This window comes from Camarhynchus parvulus, chromosome 3 (assembly GCF_901933205.1).
Source record: "Camarhynchus parvulus chromosome 3, STF_HiC, whole genome shotgun sequence".
Taxonomy (NCBI): Eukaryota; Metazoa; Chordata; class Aves; order Passeriformes; family Thraupidae; genus Camarhynchus; species Camarhynchus parvulus.
This window is the reverse complement of record NC_044573.1, coordinates 104,494,561-104,517,302: the sequence shown is the minus strand read 5'-3', so window position 1 is coordinate 104,517,302 and position 22,742 is coordinate 104,494,561. Positions and strand designations below refer to the sequence as shown.

The 22,742-nt window shown below is 33.9% G+C and overlaps 1 protein-coding gene across 1 annotated transcript in view; it reads right to left on the bottom strand.

Annotated features, from left to right (window-relative positions):
• The window catches only part of GRIK2 (glutamate ionotropic receptor kainate type subunit 2), a 353,639-nt gene that overhangs the window by 223,789 nt on the left and 107,108 nt on the right, over nucleotides 1–22,742 (bottom strand). Inside the window, exons 3-4 of the mRNA XM_030944939.1 lie at nucleotides 13,525–13,692; nucleotides 9,375–9,632 (exon numbers count right to left, since the gene is read on the bottom strand). Coding sequence (XP_030800799.1) covers nucleotides 9,375–9,632; nucleotides 13,525–13,692 — 426 coding nt within the window. The remainder of the gene's footprint in view (nucleotides 1–9,374; nucleotides 9,633–13,524; nucleotides 13,693–22,742) is intronic.

Genomic DNA, 22,742 nt, shown 5'->3' with positions numbered 1-22,742 from the left:
ACAAGCAAACAACAAAAAAAAGGCAGAACTGTATTTTTAATTACACATGTCTGCGCAGTATGTATATGCATTTGAAAAAGAAATTTCATTATTGTGAAAAAAAATTATAAGTGTCTAGACTAGGCCAGAAAAGAATAAAAACCAACCTAAACTAAAATCCCAATCCCCCTTTCTTTTAGGCTAAAAAAAAACATTTTTAAACAGTTACTTAGTACAGGAAGGGAGAAGTGTTTAAAATTATATTAATGACTAATATTGAAGTTGTGATTACTAAAATAGCATCTATAGAACAGACTAGTTTTAGGGTTAAAAAAAAAATCACTGAACAAGAAAACCACGGATCTAGGATTAACTCCATAGACAGTCAAGATTTCTATTCCAATACTGTGCATATCACTTAATTTTTCTGCATCTCGGGTCTAAGCATCAGAATGTTAAATCCACTGTACTGCTGTTTCAGCATAACCAGCTGTAACTGAAGAGCAAGGCAATAATCAGCTTTATTGTTTTCCTTAAATATGCTAAGCAAGCACATCAGAGCATGGGTGCAAACATCTTTTATAGTTGCAAATAGCCAATCCCAATTCAGCTTATTTCCAGTAACAATTCTTTTCTAATAAAGGCTTTGCAGTACTGCAGTGAAAAAAGCCCTCTACCCCATCTTACACAGTTCCACAAGAGACAATCAATGTGCTACTAAAGTTCAGAAAAGACCTTCAGTTCAGGGAACAGTTTTGATCTTGAAGATCACCATAAAACTTTTTCTTATGCCACCTGAGTACTTATCAGATGCAGCATACGGCAACTAGAAAAAAATAAATAAAAAACTCTAAGTCCTGTCCATCCCTTCCTCACCTTTGCATATAATGTGTGAAAATATAAGAAGAAATAGCATAATTGAAGGAAATGCTGAAAATTAAGACAACATTGTGCCTTATCAATATATTAGATTTGCCATCTTTTTCTAGCCTCCAGCTACATTTGACATTTATGTTCTATTATGTCAAATGTTCTATTATGATATGACTGATTTGAAATGTTGTTGCTATTCTGTTTTCTAAATATGTTTTTTGACCATTTTCATAAACTTTTATCATTAATTCAGTATTATGATGGCGACAGCAATAAGAATTAGCAGTCCTGGGCATTTCAAATTAATTATCATAACTGTATGAAATATGATCTCTCAAGTGGGTGATGTATGAGCAGTGTAATTTAATGAGGGTGAAGAGTGAAAAAAAAGAGCTATACTAATGTCAAAGGATAAAAGATTTTGTCAAAGATGTCAGAATCAATGACAAAAGAAGCAATACAACAAGTTAGCAATTCTAAAATGGTCTTAACTTGAAAAGACGCATAAATGAACATCCTCAGAGGGAATTTACACCAGCTTAGCACATTTACTCTTGGAAACAAAAGCAGTTCCATTTTTGCTTTAAAAGAAAGGAACTGGTAAGAGTGCAAGAGAGAAAAAAACTCTCTAATTGAAGCTAAAATGAATCAAGACAGTAATATTTGAACTGAGAGTGACATAGAGCTGAAGGGACTGACATCACAAGTATATTTCACAGTGTTCTCCCAGCCAGAGGATAAAATATGGAATACTTTTACTTTACTATTACTAAACTATGTAATATGAAATAAGAGTAAAACTGTACTGTAGTTTGGATAAATCTTAAAGGTATTCCCCATACAAGAATGTGAAACTGATCTTGTCTCAGTTTTCCTCTTCATTTTTCACTCAGTTTGCCTATAATATATTTATGTATTTGGACATATTAAAAAATTTTCCAGTCTTCATGAAACAATTCTTTTGATAAGAAGCTCCCTAGGCAATTTTCTGTAAGGTTTAAATTCTTAAGTTTCTTCAAACCCACAAAAGCAAAACAATTAAAACACTATTTGAAATATGTTCATTGTTATAACTTATGGAAATATTATCTCCACCTCTGTTCCTTAGGCTTATAGAAAAATACTGTAAAGCACATTATGTATTTTTGAAACTTATTTATTTTAAATCCATAGATTTGTGTTTGTGATACCGAGTCTTATTGCAGTAAGTTCAAATTCAATTATTGGTCAAAATATGGGTGAGAGCTGCAGTAACATGTTTCCCTGAAGGATGGGCTAGAATCAGGCATTTTGTTAACTTGTTAATATTTACTTCACTTTTCAAAAAATTAATTAAAGTCTTTATAGAATTATTCTCAAAGAACAATTACAGGCCCATTTGTCATAAAAGAAAAACAGAATTGAACACTTTTTCTTCAGACAACTAGCTAAAGTAATTGTGAACATCTGCATAAAGACTAAAAGTGTTTGAAAGTGAAATTTTAACTTCACAACATCCTCCATATTACTGATATATTGATATAACACTAGAAAAAATATTTCTGAACTTTACAGAATAAATGTGCAATAACTGTGTTGGTAAAGGAATACACTAACCAGCTACATCCAAATACCACAATCAGGTTTAGCACAAAACTACTAATTGAAACTTCACTTGAAACTACTATGCCCAGCACTTGAAACACTCTGTATTTAAAAGACTTTATGGAATATGTAATCATTCAGGATAATATTCCTTCATTGTCCAAATTATTAGTTGTTAATTATTATAATTTTACCAAATTTGAATTTATTAAAGAAGGCTTAAAAGTATTTTTTCCTCAATAAAAATGGTCAATAAAAGTGCTACAAATGCTGTAACCTCTCTGAACTGGTGATTGAAAAGATGTGGAACAGAACTACATGCCATGACAGTTTATATGCACGGGAAGCTTCAAGTCTACTTTGTTCACATTGGTAAATATAGCCCTACTTTAGGTACTCATTTCATCCATTCCACTAAAACAACTCAGAATAACTGTTAATTGATAATGCACAAATTGGGAATGAATTAGTTCCATTTAACATTCTATGCTAAGCTATGCACCCCAATCGCTATCTTTGATATGATTTATACACAAATTTACTCATTTGCAGAAAAAAATACCCACCTAGCCATTCATAAGCAACCACTACTCTAAATTCTGCATCTGCTTCATAGAACCTGAATAAATGCTCGCTAAAACTGCATAAGTCAAAACATTATAAATATACAAAAGTACACACAGATGCAATTAGATACAGTTTTCATCTATACATAAAATAAATATAAATCCAATTTGAGAAATCAGTATCAATGGCAGTGGAATAACTTAATATTCATTTATAATTTAATGTTTCTGCACATTTGATAAAGACATTAGCACCAGTGGTAGTAAATAGTCATGATAGAAACTTTTGAAGGTTACCCTTATCTGTCTTTTCTTTTTCTGTTCTATCTAGAAAGATTAGTACGAAAACATTGATGTTGAAAAAATTAAAGAATAAAAATTAATTATAATAAAAAACATACAAACAAACAAAACCAAAACAAAAAAGAAAACAACAAAAAAACAAAGCATAACAAAAAACCAAAGCAAAACAAAATTTAATAAAACCACCACCCATAAAAAACACCAACAAACCACCAAACTCATGAGGTGGATTTTCCCCATCCTTTCAAGGACACCTGTTATTTCATTCTAACCTAAATGTTCCTAGCTATCAACTTGTTCTGTTGATATACAAAAGCATCAATATATTGATAGCCCACAGTCCTCACAGGACATCATTCCAGCCCTTTCACCAGCTTTGTTGGCCTACTCAAGACACATTCAAGTACCTTAATAATATTTTAGATTCTGGGGGCTATAACTGCACACAACATCAAGGTGAGGCCAAAATAACACCTAATACAGTGGGAATTAGATAATGGGAATTTTAATACCAGTCCCAAGAAAGTAATTGTCATTTTATTACAAATCAATGCCACCTGCATATTAGAGTGAATATAGCAACAAAATGACATCTTTCAACTTCCTTCATTTCAGTTAAAGCACAGGATTCAGTGCTAAAGACCAACACAAACATTTTTATTTCTGAAATAATTTTTCAGCATTTAGTTTGGCTTCTGTTCATAGATGTAACAGATTTTTGGTGTTTATACTCATTCACTCAAGACCAAAACAAAAGTTAATTAAGAAAAAATATCCAGAATGCTGTTTATATCAACTTCTTCTGTTGATATATAAAAGTATCAATATATTGATATCTATACAAGTGCCACTATAATTTAAGAGCTCATCATCTAATTATTCATGCATTTTTTCACTTTTTTAAAATTGTCTATGATTCAAAAACTTATTTACAGTTTGTCCAGTCTGTTTTCTTTAGCACAGAGATTAGAATATGTACTTGAAATTAAGTTACTGTTTTGAGACCAATTAAATCCATTAGGACATGCGCATGACAAACATATCGTCATTTTTCCACTTTTCTTTCTTAAAGACAATTGACTGTAGCAAATCTGTAAATATGAAAGGACTTAATTAGTGTCCAGGGACAGTTTAGTGGAATTTAATTAACAAAGAGACCATAAATTACTTAAGGTAGAAAAAAAACTAAACAGCCTCTCATTACATCCTGCTAGGAGGTTTTTTAGATTTGGGTTTTGGGTTTTGGTTGTTTTGTTTAGTTGTTTGTTTGGTTTTTTTTTGGTTGGTTGGGGTTTTTTTTTTTTTTTTTTTTTGTGGTGGTGGGGGTTTTTTTTGGGGGGGTGGATTTTTGCTGGGGTTTTGTCTGTTTCTGCATTTGTTTTTTAACATGAAATCCTAATTAAAAGAAATATGCTTTTCCATTTAAAATGATCAAAAGAAGAAATATTTCTCTTTTTTAGCAAGAAAAATGTTTTAGAGCCCTATTATATTTTTTTTTGCCTGTAAAAACACGGGCTATATTAAAAAAAAGTCTTGATAGATAGAAAAAAGAAAGGAACTTAAATCAAAGAAGGAAGCAGAAAGTAGCTATTCGCTAATGTAAAAGAAAAATATTAAAATAATGAGTCAGTGCAGGACTCTTAAACCAGAGATCCACAAAAAAAGGACTCACACATTTCTAATTTCCTGAAAGAAAAAACTCATCTACTTAGTGCAACAACACCTACTCAATAAAATTCTACCAAGGCAGAGGCTTTATTATAATGTTAAAACCTTTGTCCATTCTATGTTCATTTTTATTTCTATTACCATATCCCCACAGTAAAAACTGCATCTCTTCTTACCAATTCAAGGTAGAATTAACCTTTCTAGTTTATTCATCTACTTCATCTTATTTGTACAGTCTTGAGTCTTCCTTATTACACTGTACCCAATCTGATCTTTGCTCACTCCGCTGTTATTGATTATATCCCTCTAAAACTTGCCTGTACCTATTTCAGCATGGCACAACCTCTATTTTATCCTGTGGCAAGTTATTTTGCATTCCTCATTACACAGTCCTGAAGATGAGGCAGGTCTGATCAGTACAGAACAAACCAGTACCCTGAGGCTCAGTCCAACATGAGGAGCAATAGCTGGACTGCAGACATTCATCCTCTCTGACTTAGCTACTTCTGCATCATAAAGCATGGGCCAGGGTCTAGTTGCTATCCACAATGTATTAAAAACAACTTATGCCTTTTCTCAAATTAGGAGTAAGATTTACAGCTATTCCTTCTCTGGGAATACAGGGAGAATGCTTCAAAGAGGGAGACAACAAACTAATGTCTGTTCTTAGTAGTAATCTCTAAGATTATTACAAAGGGAGACTGGGATTCCAAATTTTCTGTCTCGTTTCAAACTGGGCTCTAAACAAGCACTGACTTCCACTTTACCACCTTCATACCACCCAATCTCAAATCAAATTAGATCCAGACCAAATACAAATATCTATTTCATACATCTCACAGAATCATAAAATAGTTTGGGTTGGAAGGAACCTTAAACATCATCTAGTTACAATCCCATCCTCAGAGGCAACACCTTATCTTCTTTTTGAAGGCAGCTACTCTATGGATTGAAAGACACAAAAAACAGTATGGAAGACTTACATGGATCATTCACATAAATGGCTTTCACTCATACAAGGTAGAAACTTGGGGGATTGAATAGAGTTGGACACGATGGTGTTGTCCAGGGGCAGTTGGACTGTGCACTTGGAGTATTGGTGTCTAGCATACCTCTGGGAGTGACACTAGAGTTAACATGGCCATTTACTGGCTGCAGAGTGTCAAACAACCACACAGCTTCCACCGATTGTTTTTACCCTGGAAGATATATCCCACACTGAGGAGATGAAGAACATGGACACAATTTTTTTTTTTTTAGCTCTGAAGCAGGTGATGTCTCCTTTTTCATTACAAAACATTAGCAATTCCTTAGAAAATTCATAAAATTGAGCCCTTACATTTAAGAAGATAAACACATTTTTAGAATGTGTTTACCACATGAAATGATGTTTTCCCTCAGAGTCAACCTGCCATCTTTCAGGACCTTGACATATGGGAAAGCCCTGATAATTTATTGGAGAAGTATTCAGATCGAGTTTATGCATGCTTTATATCTTTTATTCCTTTCTATAATAAAAGTATCAGCACTCTTTTTATCCACATTTACAATGATAATAAAAATACATAAAACAAATATGAATCTCCAAAATAATATTAGTTTTAGCAATTAAATTATCACTGTAGCTGCTATACCAACATATTATTTTCTTGACCAGCATGCCCTTTGGGGAATTGTCCCTTCAGATGAAGGAAATCCATTATCTAAAATCAGCATTAAAAAAGGCATACATCATCATCCTCCACAACCATCCAATAAAGGAGTGCAAAATGTAGGTGATTAAAAGAGAAACAAAGAAAAAAGGAGTTAAGAATTATATCCATCTTACATTAAGGAATCACTGATCAAATGGAAAAAACAGACATAAACAGTGATAAATATTTTGTATTCATTGCCTTCATTTTAATGATTTGTAGTTAGATCTTAAATGGCACAAGTCATACAACACAATTTCTAAATCTTAGTTGAAACATCATATTGAGCTCCAGTCCCAGACTCATAACTGAATATTTGTCTTATCCTATGACAGGAGAGAACCACTTCCCAAGATCAAGCAACTACTTCCTTTCAAAAGGTTCCTCTCCCCCTGCCTCAAAAACCATCAGCTTGCACTTGAACTCCAGCAGATATATAAAATCTGCTTAAGACTAATAGTTTCTCATAGCTCAGAGTTGTTCCTGTATGTACTTCAAAGGCAAGTGATGCTGTGGACTTCCCAGCAGTGTAATTTGCTTTTAAAGTCCTGGAATTATCCATAGGAGATGCTACTAACAAAGAGAAGTTGACAGTCTTTAAAAAATAGAATCTAAGTTCATTTTACAGAAAACACCACAAAAAAAGACAGAGGATAACCTTTCTAAAACAGACTGGGGTTTTTTTCTGCCTCTTCAGACAGAAATAGATTTCAAGAGAAAAAAAATGTTGTAGATGAGATTACAGGAACAACCACTATTATAATATAAAGGGCCTGGCCACTCCAGAAAGAAATATCATTTTAAAGAGATTATATCCTGGAACAAGTCTTTATGCTTTTTGACTAGATTAAATAACTCAATCTACTAATTCACCGTGAAATTTATTTTAAAATTGTTCTAAACAAGGTTATGATTGGGATTCTCTGTCAAATATTAACAGTAATACCAAGTAGAACAAGTAGATCAAAATATATACAAGAAAACCTTCTTTTTAATTTTCTTTTCCATTTCTATTTATGTCTTGGCTTCAAAACATGTTTTATTGAGATCAGGTCTATCAAGGCTGCCAACAATATATCTCTGGATTTGAAGAGATCATTAAACATGAAGTATTCTTTTGTTGTTTTTTTTTTTTTTTTGGACAGAAGAGAATTCTTTTAAATTATTGAGCAAAGCAATTTCAAAGTATTAAAACATATGAATTTTCTAATGGAATTGACTTTTTAAAGAGGTAACCTGTTCTTGAAAAAAGAGGCTCCAAAGGATTTCAATCAAGGTGAAATATCTCCAATTTACACAAACCTTAATCACCACAACTCACTTCCTTCTATCACCATTTGGTTAAAATTTGAGGATTTAGCTTCCTTTCCTATTTCAGAACAAAAATAGATAAAAATTTGGGAAAAAAAAAAACAAACAAGCTACATATTGCTTGTCTTAGGTCTTTAAAGCTATAGTTTGATTTTAAAACTTAAATCAAAAGTTTTATTACCTGAAATTTTTGGTAATATCAGCCAACAAACTTGCAGTGAGGTAGCTTCTAAATGTCGCTGCCTTACAATTTTTTAAAAGGTATAAAGAAAAAATATCAGTTATAAGGACTTTTATGCAGCATCTTCTCTGCTCCCTCCTCACCTTTCGGTAGCTACACATGCATCTTATCCCAGCTTGAACAGCAAGAAGGTGTTCTGTCCTGGTGCAGTAACTGCTGTTTATCTAGCACAGTTAGTCTTCCCTACAGGTAGCCTCACTTTGTTACCTGATCTTATTTTTTTTTATTTCAGATTTGGATAGAGAGTAGCATCACGTAATGAGCACATCAACAGCCTTCTGGTTCACTGAACCACGAGAAGAATTTGAGGCTCCCTATGCTCTCTTCCTGACAATGACGGATCAACCAGCATGGAAGAAGTTACCAGCATTTCCCATAAGATTTAATATGTCTTCTTTAGCCAAGCACCTTCCTTGTATCTTCCATTACAGTGATATTTTCCTCGTAACCAAGGTCTTCTTTCTAACCACCACTAGACCTCAAATGAAATGTAAGTTTTACAGCATTTTTCAAAGGTACCACTGTCAAGGAGAAACTGAAAGGCAAAACAAATTTTAGGGTGACCAAGGGACTAGTATATTTCTGCTGGAAAGTCAGGAGTTAATTTTAACTCCTGTAATTCATCTGTAAACCAAGCCTCCAAACTTCCTTTTGGTCCAACTGCTAGGAGCTGAAACCAGGGCTCTTTCTTCACTTCTATCTGAAGAAACAGATACTAAAATTCCAAACAAATATGGCATGTGTTTTCAAACTCCACCATCACCAGAGGCAGCACCAGAATTTAAGCTTTCTACTTCACTGAGTACACTAGTGTATTTTTCAAGTTACCATATTTTTCTTCCAAGTTTAAGTTTTAAGTAAAATCAAAAGACATAGCTGTTAGCAACTGTTAAGACACTGCAGAAAACACAGACAGAGTGTGACCAATTTATTGACAGCTGTGAGCTCAAACACACAGAATTCAGCAACTGAAGCATACTTATGAGAATACTTATGCTAATATGTCCACATTATTTGTTCTACACTGCCTTACCCGTAAAATTCTTGCAAACTATTAAAAATTTCTTAAATTATGAAATATGAGTAGTGACACCCTTCCTCCCTCTCTTTGTGTATGTGAATAGCTCTGCACACAGCCTGATGCTTTGGCCTTACCAGTGCTGTCATCGTAAACAACAGTAACTGTTTTCCACTTGAAGAACTGCACAAGGTCAAGGATGGCACGGCTGAGTGAAGAGAAATCCGGATAGAGGCTGACATAGAAGGAGTCCTTGTTGTCTGACACCTGATGTTTCCAGCGGGTCTGGATGTGTGGAACTCCCAAGGCGTTGCAGATGGACTGCACGGCGTTGGCTGAGGAGCTGTGGGATGGTCCGAAGATGGCTGCCACCCCAAGGGACAGCTGATCACAGGCTGAAGAGGAGACAGAAGTCTGTCAATGATGAGAGGAAAAAAGGCAGTGTGCCAGAAGGTATTGCACAATTCATGTTAAACAAAAGGCACTCCATGAAATATGACTGTCTTACTGACAGAGCTCCCTTCTTGTGTAACGCTTTCACTTACACATTTCAACTTCAGAATATGCTTCCAATCTTTCATTATAAACTGATCAATATTGACTCTTAACATCTAAATAGTACTCAGCTATGTTTATTAAACATTCCTATGTCAATGGAAGCTATAAAGGCCAGTAATCATGTGTCTTTTTAAAAGTACTGATGAATAAAATAGGTTTGTGCTTAGCTGTATCTTACATTTAGAAAAGGGTCAAATAGGACAGTATCCTAATCTGGGTTAAGTGATAGCTTTCTCCTCAATCAGTCACGACTACTTCTACTGAAGTCCTAATTACTCAGAAATTTTACATATGAAGTACCCCACAGTTAATTATCAGGCACAGAGTTAATTTCATGAAAATGGACATTTAAATTTCTGTATCTGAAATAGGTATGTTGGTTAGTACAATTAAAGGACCAGTCTTTTCTCTAAAATTAAATTGCTGTCTGTTAGTGAAAAAAAATTTAGGTGTCCCATCCTAAAAACTGGAAATGCTCAGTTTTGCTATACTTGTATATAAAAATGGCCTTGAGAGCCACTGACATAATACTGCTGCATTCAAGTGGCTCAGCTTCCTGTTTTCTGATACAGGGTGGCCCTACCTGTACTGTTCATTAGCAGTCTCTAGTCTCTATAATCTCCCACAGTACACTCCAGTATCATCTTGTTGAATATTTGTTAGACCATGACAAAAAGAAGGCAGGAAAAAATAATCAATACTGAAGACCAGAGTCTCGGCCAATGCCCTGCTCCTATGTCACTCACTACCACAGGCACAACTTTTACAAGTACACAGCTCTGAAAAGCAGACTCTGTCTTTTGGGAAAACAACCCATTTGGCAGAGAGAAGTAATGAAAACCAAACTAGACATGAGTATTTATACAGGGTTTGATTAATTCTGTTACTCCACCATCAGTGTTCCTGACAGCTGAGGAAACCAGCAGTAGAAACACATCTTGCTGCATTGCTTTTCTCATCAATTCAAAATTAATTGTTGTGCACATTCTTTTCAACTTGATGAAAATATGGCTAAGTCTTTCAAGTGCATTCCAGAAACTATGCTGGCACACCTTTTTATTGCTGCAGAGCACCAGTGGTTTAAATAAACTTGTCAGACACACAGGATCTTCATTGCTATTCGGTGTGTAGCCTAAATGACTAGCTCAATAAAAAAACATTTATGCTAATATTGCCCTTCCTAAGAGTAATCAACAAGCTTTATGCAAATGTCAGTAAATGGGATCACTAACAACAGCAATAGCTACCAGATGGCTTTTCAATGGACTTTTTTTTCCCTCTTTCTGAGATTTGAATAATGCAATGCTTTCACACGTGATTTAATATGGCACTCGCTCTATCAGATGCATACCAATTTTCCTAGAATGTTGAGGGATATTTTGTTGCATTTACATTATTTTTCACTGAAACAGTAAGTTTGAAATATCTTCTTGACTTCAGGTTGTTTATTCATATAGTACCTTTAAAAAGCCATTAATATTTTATCTATTGTCAACTTCAAATGTATGTGTTAATAAGAGGTCTAAACAGGCTATTTTTGATGCAGTGCCTGCCTGCTCACTAATGGACATGATAATGAACCACAAAAATGAGTCAAATGCTTAAACTTCATTGTTAAAATTCTGCTTTGTATCCATCATAATAAAATGAACCATTCTGTGTTAACCTTTAGCCTCTGATTCTGAACTAAAGCACCTGTGAGCACAAATGCAGTTGTCTGTATTGTGAATTGATGATGCAAAAAGCTATTAGTACTAAAAGATTACACAGATTTTGATATAGCCTGAGCAGTTACAAATAAAGTGTTGCTTTCTCATCCAAGATGCAAGTGGGAAAAAGGAATATATGCATTCTATTCAATGTGTCTAATCAATAGCACATTGTCATTCTAATTTCAGCTATTATAGTCTAAGAATTAGCAACATAATATTCTGACCAGCAAACCCCAGGTAAGGACTAAAAGTAGTTGTATTTTCTCAGGAAAGAATTAAAGAATTAGAGATCTCAGGAGAAATTTCTCTGCTGTCTGCATCCTTCCCCAGGAACAGGGAGAAAATGTCCCATTAAATTTCACAGGTCAGCATGTGCAGCAGTCAGGAAGCAGTTGAATTTGGAAGGTGAGAAGAAAAGGAGAATGAAAGAAACAGAATTAAGATTCAGCACTTTTATTCACTGTTGGCTGAGATGGAAAGGAAAGAGTAGTCTCTCTCAAAACTCACTTTATTCCATCATCCAAAACACAAGAATAACAAGCCAAAGATACTCTATTAAAAGTGCATTTTTCCCTCTTTCTTGTACCATACACGCTACTGTGCAAAAATTTCATCTTGCTAGGCATAAATGTTTAGCCTATAATTTTTCATACATGAAAAATGACCAATTTTCATGACAATTTTTTATAATAATCTTTCAATGACCAAACTGTATTTCTGTACAAATAAGGACACTCTCTTTTCATGCCTAATGAGAATCTATATTTGAATTATTTATTTGTCAAATAAAGAGATAAACAGGTTAGCAAGATTCTCTGTTAATCTGTTATAGTAAAAGCAGTAAAAATTTCCCTTCAGTTCTAAACTGAATATTTATTAGTATTAAATTCCATTTTTAAGATGTCCTTCATGGACATTAATCATGCCACAGGAGCTTTCCCTTAGGTATAATATCTAATGTTGTATCAAGTGTTTGCACTCTTCTTAGCCCACCATACCACCAAAAATCCCTTATTGTATAAAGCTTTTTGTCTTTAATGCTTGGGAGAGACATGTTGGCACCAGATCACTTGACAGATTTAGGCTAGAAACCTGCCATAAGAAACACAGGCTGACCTCCAATTCTTTCACCCTTCTTATTGTTTTGTTGCATATAGCATTCATATGAAATTAGCTCTTCAATTTATAAGAAAAGTGTTTTTAAAGAGCATGCAATACAGTGCAAAATTCAGTCTTACTGAGTTTTGACACGAGGCTTTGTACTTTCTTCCATAAGTACATACTGAACTTTTTGGTGTTTCCACTTTCTAGGATACAACAAAGATGCAGCAATTTGTGCCTATTGTCCATGACTTAAAAGTAAAGCAATCTGAAAATTTGGAAATATTTTTTTGAGGATCAAAGATTTTAAAATTTATGGAAAATGTTCAAACTTAATTTTTACTCTTAATTCTTCTGTAAACACATATAATTTATAGTTAGGAGGAAAGAGCTTAACTCAGGTCTTGTCATGTATCTGATAGTGATAGTCTTAAGCACAGACTTAATATTTAGGCTTATTTTTATGCCATGCTGGTATAAGATGCACTAAATTACAACTACTACTCCACTTTCAAAGTCTGTGACTAACTATATAAAGGCATTTGTGAAAATGTACTTGAAGTGACTGAATCCCAGTTCCAGTAGAATTTGGGGAACTTGGCATTTTGATGGAAAAATTTTGAAGACAGTGAGATTTCTCACTCCAAGGGAGCTGGTATAAGAAACACCCTAGTCACAATGTTCAGCAAAATTTATTTCAGATTTGAAATATTTAAGGGAATAGCTTTTAGATAGGGTTAGTGGGAGCAAAAGTGGCAATGTAATTGTCAAGCAGTTATCATTACAACCTTTAATAAAGCAGCTCTTTAATGTCAGTTTCATTGCATATGGCTTCATCAGATAGACATTTTTTCAGATAAGTAAACTAAGTGAGCCTTAGTCCTTCATTAAAAAAACTAAATATGCAAAAGGTTACCTTTTTTGGATGCTTCAAAACTGTCGTAAAGATTGATCTTTTGTGTGTCGTATGTTAATGTGGTGTTTGGCAGAAGAGTTCTGTTTCTGTTGATTGTGTTCACAGCAAATCTGAAGGCTAATTCTTCTGCTCCCATTGGACCAGATTCCACGCACTCAAAAATGCCTCCTGGTAGAGGAACAAAGAAAAAAGAACAACAAAAAAAACCACTAATAAGCAAAAAGGGCATAAAATAGCATCCTTAATAATCCTTTTGGAAAAGATTCATCAGCCCAAAGTATTTAATTCCATAAACCTGATACAGGGCAACTCATTATTTTGATGAGCTTTGAGTCAAGCAATAAGTAAACCAGCAACAATAAGAACTTACCTTAAGAAAACCTGTTGCTTTTTTCCATTCAATACTCATTTTATTATTCTGAATTTAAAAAAGTGTAGCATTATATATTAACCACACAATTTAGAAGCAAGAATAGGAGAGGGATGAAGTATATTTAATTATTACATAGCTACTATCACTATTGTTACTATTTTATATAATTAAACTTGAAATGAATACATTTGTCCCTTCCAGATCTTCCACGACCTCTGTGTGTGGCAGGTGGAAGGGAGACATGGATTCTTGCTTTCTACTTACAATATATTAATAATGAACTTGGCAGTTCACTGAAAATACATTATACAATGGAGCATAGGACTGGGATGCCTCAAATTGTTTCCAGAAATTAAAATGGAGAGATATTTTAGCATGACTGTTTGCCTGAACTGATAAATATGTTGAGCAAAAAGTTCAGATTTTGCTCTTTTGCCCTGAACTGCAAGTAGATGTTAACTTCATTCTCAGTAAATACAGGAATCCAAGAAACTACACCCTGCATAACCTCTATCCTGCAATGAAAACATCCCCAAACAAGGCATGCTACCAGAGTAGGACATGCCTTAAATAATAAACAATTTCTAGAACACTTTTGAGCCAACCTTCATCTTAAATGAAGCAAATATGCTTGTGAGAAAATGCTGTTCATCAGCTTTCCTCATTAATGAGATATCATTGTCCATAGAATGTAAATTTATTCATACTTTGAGGTAACATAATTTATTCTTGGATCTGGAAAAGCCAAGGATACTGTGACAATAAAAGTAATTTGAAGATGTGTCCTTACTGTGGTGACATGGAATGCCTCAGAAAAATGATCAGTATCGTTATGCTCCCTTCAACCCTCATTTTAACAGAGACCTGACAATTCTAACGGACAGACAATGGCCATCATCACAGGATCACTAATTACAAGCCAGGTATTGTGCCTCTGAAAGGAATGCTACTCATTCACTCTCTCCTTGCTTGTATTTATTCATTTCCAAAGTAGTATTGCTACTTGGACTCATACTGTCTAAAAATTCTATTCAACACTGCTACTTTCTCATCAAGAAGTTCTCAGAATCTGAATATCCAGTGACTGGATCAAACTAAACTTCAAAAACTGCAGTCAGTTTGTAAATAGTCTTGTGAGTAACCAAGAACATAAACTGTTGGTAAAGCAAAAAGATGTGTATTTACTATTTACTGATAGTATTAAATAGAAAAGGCTGCTTGGTTTTGCAAATATTCTTCCTCTTGCAATACATTTCTCACTACAAATCTGAGGTGTTAACCTTCTTTTCCTGCAGATCAGCCTTTTAATTTCTGGCAAGAGCAATAGGAGCAGATGCTCATATAATATTACTTTAAAAGCACAAGCCTTTGCCACTGAGATAAGATGTGACTAATAATTATTTAAGCCTTAGTCATTTCAAACTGGAAAAGAGGCAATGAAGGGAAAGGCAGACTCTTAAGAAAAATTTCAATATCTTTAGTAACCAATATTAACAAAACTGTCAGAGCTCAAGCCAAAGAAACTTAGATAGTGTTCAGTATATATATAAGCCTAGTACACTTTAAAACTCAAAAAAAATGACCATGTTTATTTGCACAATAATGGAATATGAACATTAAAGGCAACCTACTGCTTTTGAAGTTAATGGAGTGCTCTGTTCAGAGAAACATTCTAATAGACAAGCTTTTGGGATGCTAAAAGTTACAGAATCTAAGCATTGCAATTCAAATGGTGACATATAGGAGGATAGTATTTTGATTTGGGGAAAATACTTTTAAATTGCTGCAGGAATCCAAAAATTAGTTAAATTATAAGTATAGATATTCAGTGACAATAAAAAGACATTTCCATGAACAAAATGAAAATTAAGATAGATTTCATAGGCTTTCCCAAGGCATCTGGAGGGCAGTTATTCAATTATATTAGAATAAAGCCATATCACAAAAACAATTAGGAAATCCTATCTATATCCTAAGCTAAATGGATTTATTAAAAGAAGTAAACATTACAGTTTCTTGGTTCTCCTGAAGTTTTTACATTGGAAGATTTATTCTCTAATTTCCATGTGTCTGAAGCTCAGTACAACCTTCCTTCTTTATTCTTGCATTTTTCATTATACTGATTTCTAAATCCTTGAGACCAGAAATTCTCTGTCAAAGATTCAGCCACTACTGTCAGCATAAAAAAAATAAAGGGAGGAAGAGAAATTTTATTTTGACCTTGCCTACCTAGGTAACTCCTAATGTTAGTGACATCCATCATATAGCAAGACAATTTTATGAAGATGACATCTCCTGTGAGTGGCCATGATGTGTAATTGTCCACATACACCATTCCGTGATTTCTTCCCTTACTCACTGACTTATTCTCTATCCCTGTGATAAAGAAACCTCAAACCTGGCATCATATGGTCTGTCTGTTTCAGGGTATATTTCCAGTCCTAAGAAAAAGAGAAGTAGAATAACCTGCTTCTATTGTTCTATGATTAGGATATTTTGCTAGGAGGAAGGAAATCTTATTTTCTGCTCCTGAATAGTTTCACATTTTGCACTAGGTAGACACTGAAATTAAAAATAAGAACCCTAGAGGAATATAAAGTAGACCATATATTTGAAGATTCCTAGCTATTTTCTAAGCTGTATGTTGTCAAAAATCCACTAGATTCCTTTCAGTTTAGTAAAATATATAGTAAAATATTTTGGATGCTGGCAGGTTCATCATAACCTTCACACTAAGAGACTCACTGGTCCTCAAAGGTGTTTCACGTCCTACTAATATGCAAAATGACTGAAAATGCCAGGTTCCTCAGCAGTGAATGCAGCTTTGGCCAAGCTCATACAGCACATACACACACACCCTTTTTTAATTGAACATTTATTTAGTTTAAATTAAACTCAACTGCTAAGACCAGGAGCTCAGACTGACACGTCTGTATTCTGAATATCAGAATATATTAAAAAAACAGATCCTCATCCTCCAGATGGAGAAACCCCGTAAGTTTGCTTGGGAGTCTATGCATTAGATGTTTCCAGGATGCTCAGCAAAGACACATAAATGAGTTCAAGCATTGACAAGAATGAAAATTTTTAAATGGTGTTTTTCCACAGCTGCATAAGAAATAGAAACTTATTCAGTAACTTTAAATTTACTATTGTGCTCCTATTTGTTACTGAGTATGCAAAAATAGTAAAAAAAATTAAAACACTTTGACTAGTTTTAAATACTATGTCATGCAAATCCACTGGCTTAATACTGGGAGACAATCCATTAATTACATTGCATTTTTTATATAAAATGGAAAGGAAAATAAAAGAATTGGCTTTCCAGTTCAGATATACTCAATTATGAAGGGATAGTGGTATCCAGAAGCTGTCATAGCACACTGTGTCATGTTGTTCCCTCCCAAGCAGGCTTTTCTTTTCTGCTGCTTTACTTTGTATTCAGGATAGCCTTATTAATAATCAAATTGAGGAATGCACTGCAAGCCTTTAGATAAGCAGACAGAAGAGTCATAAATCTTGCCATTTGTATGGGAACAAGCAGCCAAACCAATGCCTATCTCTGCCTAACACCTTAAAAAATGCAGGTGTTAGGATTTGGGGTTTTTTTTTAACAGAGTTTATAGACCCATGGTAGGCAGAAACATTAGTTCTCAGATGCAACCAGCAGCACATCCTGGAAGAATAGCCTGAAAATCCACTACTACCTCAGGACAGAAAGAAAAAACTTAAAAGCAGTAAAAAAAAATGTGTATGTTATTATTAACTTGCTCCAGTGGTCTCATACACAGTTTCTTCATTTACAGAGTTAATGATAAGGCAGTTTGTCTCTGCCCTATAATAGTAACACCAGGGAATATGGGATCACGTATCTACAGCTCAATCTGCAGCCCATGAAGTTTTATAGGCTGTGTACAGTAGCTGATAGCTGTGTGGCTGAGCACTTCCAGTTTTTACTGTCACAGTAACCACTTAGATAAAGCTCACTAGATTTTTTGGGGTGATCAACACCTGAGGAATATTTCAGACATGCCAATCCAAGCCAGATAAGTCAGAGCAATTAAAAAATATTCTTTAAATACTGCATCTGTGAAGTGATATCTGGGATAATTCAAATTTCCTGTTAATGTTGATATGAAAGAATTGCTTTTAATGTACCTGAAATCCATTAGGATTTTTCATCAATTGACTCTATTAAAAAAAACCTTTGTATGACCAAGCTCTTTTACCATAACAAATAGGAAAAAATCAATCATCAGTGTAATATTGATGGAATAACGGTTTCTTCAGAAACACAAATCTTTGAAAAAAAAAGGATAGGAATATTTTACCAAAAAGGATAAAATGCAGATTTCCTTAATATTTTCCAAGGAAAAAGAAAATCTAAAATAGTTCATAATTATACAAGTCAAAAAAATTGTCATGAAACTGTTTAAACAGCATTTTCTGTCAAAAAAAATTGTAGTAGAATTGACATTTATCGCTTACAAGTCATCCCGATTTCCCCAGTTTTCAAATAATTTTCTTAAACATAACATCCAGAGGGGAAAAAAAAGTAAACTTGTTACACATCTTGGCAAAAATTATCCCCCCCAAAAAATTTTCCTACTCTAAAGCACCTAATTTCAAAAATAATCGGTTAACCCTGAATGATTCAATTTTCCATTTCCATTTCACAACAGGAGCCCCTTTGAAAATCACCATCTTGTGTGTTTTGTATTATCATCTCCATGTAACACCTGACAAAACCCAGCAGAAAGAATAAAATTGCATGAATCACTAGATAACTAGAAGTTTGAGAACAAGTTATTAGAAAATCTCTCCGTATCTTGCATGTAGAGAACTTCTGAACTAGCAGCATAACATGAAACCTGAGCTACTGTTACCTACTTGAAAAAAACCTCATTCAAGCAAGCTTCAAAAGTATCCAAGTAGGACTTCCAACAAGCTAATGGCAAATCTGGCTAATATTAAATCAAAGAATTTCTCCTTTGTTTCTGGTACAGTCACAGTCACCTGTTTGTTTCATGAGAAATTAATGCCATCTAATTACAGCTACAGGCTATTTTGCAGTCTGTGCCCTCTGAAAAATTAAACCCTTAAACATGTAACAGAAGGCCACATTACCTCAGATCACAGTCTATCAAATCAGTCATTATGAAGCTTACAGACTACTTGAAATTACTTAGCCTAAAATAATTGGTTCTAATGATATTGTAAATGTATGAACTATATACACAGAATTAAAACTTCTATGGTTTTTAAATGTGAAACCTGGATACAAAAATTCAAAAATCATTCACCCATAACATTTTTCACATTAAGAAAGTTATGGAAACAGTAGCATTAATCTTAATTTTAATTTTAATTTTAACTGTGATTTCCTTGTTTGATGATATAAAATTAAGTTTCTTTTTTTCTAATACCAAACCAGCTGGATAGAGGTCTTGCACATACACATACTAGCTTTTAATAGCTATACATTTGTTAATACTTTAGCCATATTATCAACAGGCACCAATCTGCACAAATTTACTGACAGCTATAAAAGTCTTTATTAATGCCTTATAAAAACTAGCATCAGTCACATGTGACATGAACACTATTTTTTAATGATACACCACCTCTTTAAATATAACAATGAAAACCTCTTTCTTAAGTAACATTAAAATGGGACTGAGAGCCTGGAGAAAAAATTATTTTAAATCCCAGTAACATTTATTCCCACCATTTTGCTTTGAAAACATATAAATATATTTAAATTTTACTACTAAATTTATATTAAGTTCTCTAGGAATGATTTTTTTTTTTATTTTCCTTCACCTCAGGTCAATACTTTGAATCTAAGGTAATTATGCTGCCCAGATGTAATCCTGACATGACAAATAGCAATCTCTTTTTTTGACTGATTATTTCACGTTCAGAAAACATGATCTTTTAGACAGACTTTGTTCAATTAGCTGCAAAATCTGGGAGAAAGGAGTGGCTGGTATCCGTGATAAACAACTTTTCTAAAGAGTGCGTCAAGACAGAATGAAAGTAATTCTGTCAGGTATTATACTATTAAATATATGCTTTTATCTGACATGTTCCAATTTCAAAATTGGCCATTTGGTAATTGAAGCCAATGACTGTGCAAGGAGATACCACATGGAGAAGATAATAAGTCAAAAGCACATTACTGAGGGTTCAGAGGATGTATTACACTATAGACATTTGCAGAGATGGGAATGATGGCTTTTTGGGAGTGTGAATGGACTACACCTCTCCAGTAGAGTTACAGCCAGAAGGCACTGAAGAGGCTCATCCCAAAACCCTGATATCACTGACACGGCAGGCACGGCGCTGCGAGGAGGAGGCTCAGTGGGTGCTGAGCTACAGGGACTGATACAGGCTGCTGGCTGCTGGCTGAAGGCATTTTAGTCCTAATCAAGTGTGCTGTGCACTGTACTGATAATCCTCTTTCAGGTCCTGTTATGGATTTGAAAGCTACAGAGATGGTTCAAAGAACCCCTTAAAGGTTGGCAGCTTAGACTTTGTGCTTCCTACAAATACAGTAGAAAATTACATCTTAGCCACTTACTTCTGTCTGGAACAGGATTTAAGAAATTGAATCACTCTCAAACAAGATGTTAAAAATGAATGAAAAGTTTTCTTCTTTACAACGTTTTCCATAAAGTAATGTGGTTTATGGAATTATAGATTTCAAATACAGTTGTGTGAATCTGAACAATAACACGTTTTTATTACTTCTTTTCAAAATTATATTGAAAGCTTTCTGAATCTCACAACAGGAAAAAAGTTGAAAAGGATTACTTGACAAAGAAAATGCTGGTTATTTGACTTTGAAGCTGGTTTTATGTGGATACAGCACTGCAGAAAAAGATAGCACACTTCAGCAGAAACCTTTATCCATTCTGAGTGCACATATGGTTTGGAGGAAGGAAGCAGGATCTGGATTTTCAGGGGTTTGCTTTCATTGCTACTGATTTCCTGCACAATATTGGACAATATTATTTTCTTTAAAATAAATATTTCATCTCAAAACATCTCAACATTGCAATACAGGCACAATTATTGGAAACTCTATATGTTTTGAAATGAGATGTAATTTCTGTTCATGGCATCAGTATATGAAGCCATGATCACAGGATCCTGCAAATTTTGCTGTTTAAAATGCATAGAACTATCAGCTTCAGCATCTAAGTTATACTTTGATTGACATTTTAGTGTAGTTGCATGAAACTGCCAACTTTTAGGTATGCTGAAATCCTAAAAAGGATTTGAATTAACCACTGATTTAGGACAAATAAAACTGTATCTTTTCTGATTGCACAATATGGAACAGGCTAAATAATCAGTCAATTTTATGTGTATATTGTTAATGTAAAAATCAAATATCAAAAGAGAAAGAGTTTGGTTCTTCTTTCTTAAATGTAGGGAAATAATAAGGAACATTATGAGGAAATAGTAACTGTAGATCTCATTTGAACAAAATTTTCCTTACCTTATAAAACTGATGAAAAAGGTTTTAAAAGCTAAGTGCATACAAATGATAAGTATCCTCAAAGTTATTTTAAATGTAAGTGGATGGATTCTAGCATCTTCAAGTCAGATGTGACAAATAACATACATTAGAGTCTTTCATCAGCACAAATATGCTTTGAAAATGAATAAATGAAATACAGCTTAAAAATATTACTAGGCTGAAGTATGCAGTATATTTATAAAATACTGCTTTTGATAGCATCTCTACAAATAATGCTCCTTTCAGTCAGAATATCAATAGAGCACAAGTAAGGATGACATATAAAATAATAATACCTGAACACATTCATCTACAATGTTAGAATGTACTATCCATAAGATTTCTTCCCACTTTAAGGGATGTACATTAACTTTCTCTGACATGCTAAGCAATGTATTACAGAATACACTTGATAATATCAGTGTAATTATCGCACTCACATAATAATTAGCCTCTCATGATTCACAGTAACAAAAGGAAACAAAGTAATAAATTAAGTCTGACTACAAAAATGGCCTCAGGAGATTTTGCTAAAACGTGCTTTTCCTTACTTTGGGTAACAAAATGTTTTGAGTTGCCTTAGAAGAACGTGTTTACTTCTTTCCCTTGCTTTTTTCTGGAGATAGTCAATATCCAGATGCAAAGTTTCTCAACATTCATGAAGAAAACTTTTTTCTCCAAAACTTCTTTAAAGAAGATAATATGCAAACTTAAATGCCTAAATTTTACAGAAATAGTCTTCCACTGGTCCTCATGAAATTTTTACATCTGTTAATAGGTTATTAACTGGGCAGTTGCCATCTTCTAACTTCCCTACTAATAGGTCTAAAGATAGACAAATCATAAACCATTTATTTTCATTCTAGAAAGAGTCATAACATATATTAAAACACTGATACAACCAGTTCTCTAACCTCATCATAAAGACCATAGAAAAATGCTAATAATATTGCATCCAGGGCAGGATTTTTATTTTCCATTATGCTGCATGTTATTTGTCTTCTTGTTATTTGTCTTGTTATATGTTATTTGTCATAACTGAAGATATGCTACCATGTAGGAATTTTCAGTTTGCAAGAACCAAAAAACAAGAGCAACCCTGAAATTGTCTTATATTTCTATATGCCTCTGCTAGTTATAAAAGAGGAGCAATCCCACAATTTCTAGATTATTTGCTTTTTATCCAATCAATTTCTTGTAGAAAATGCTGAAATGGGAGAGAAATTCAGGGTGAGGACTTAGGTTTTCTTCCTGAGTAATCAATAGTCCCAGCCTGTAGCTTCCAACTTGCTTTCTTACCTAATTCTTTGATTCCTG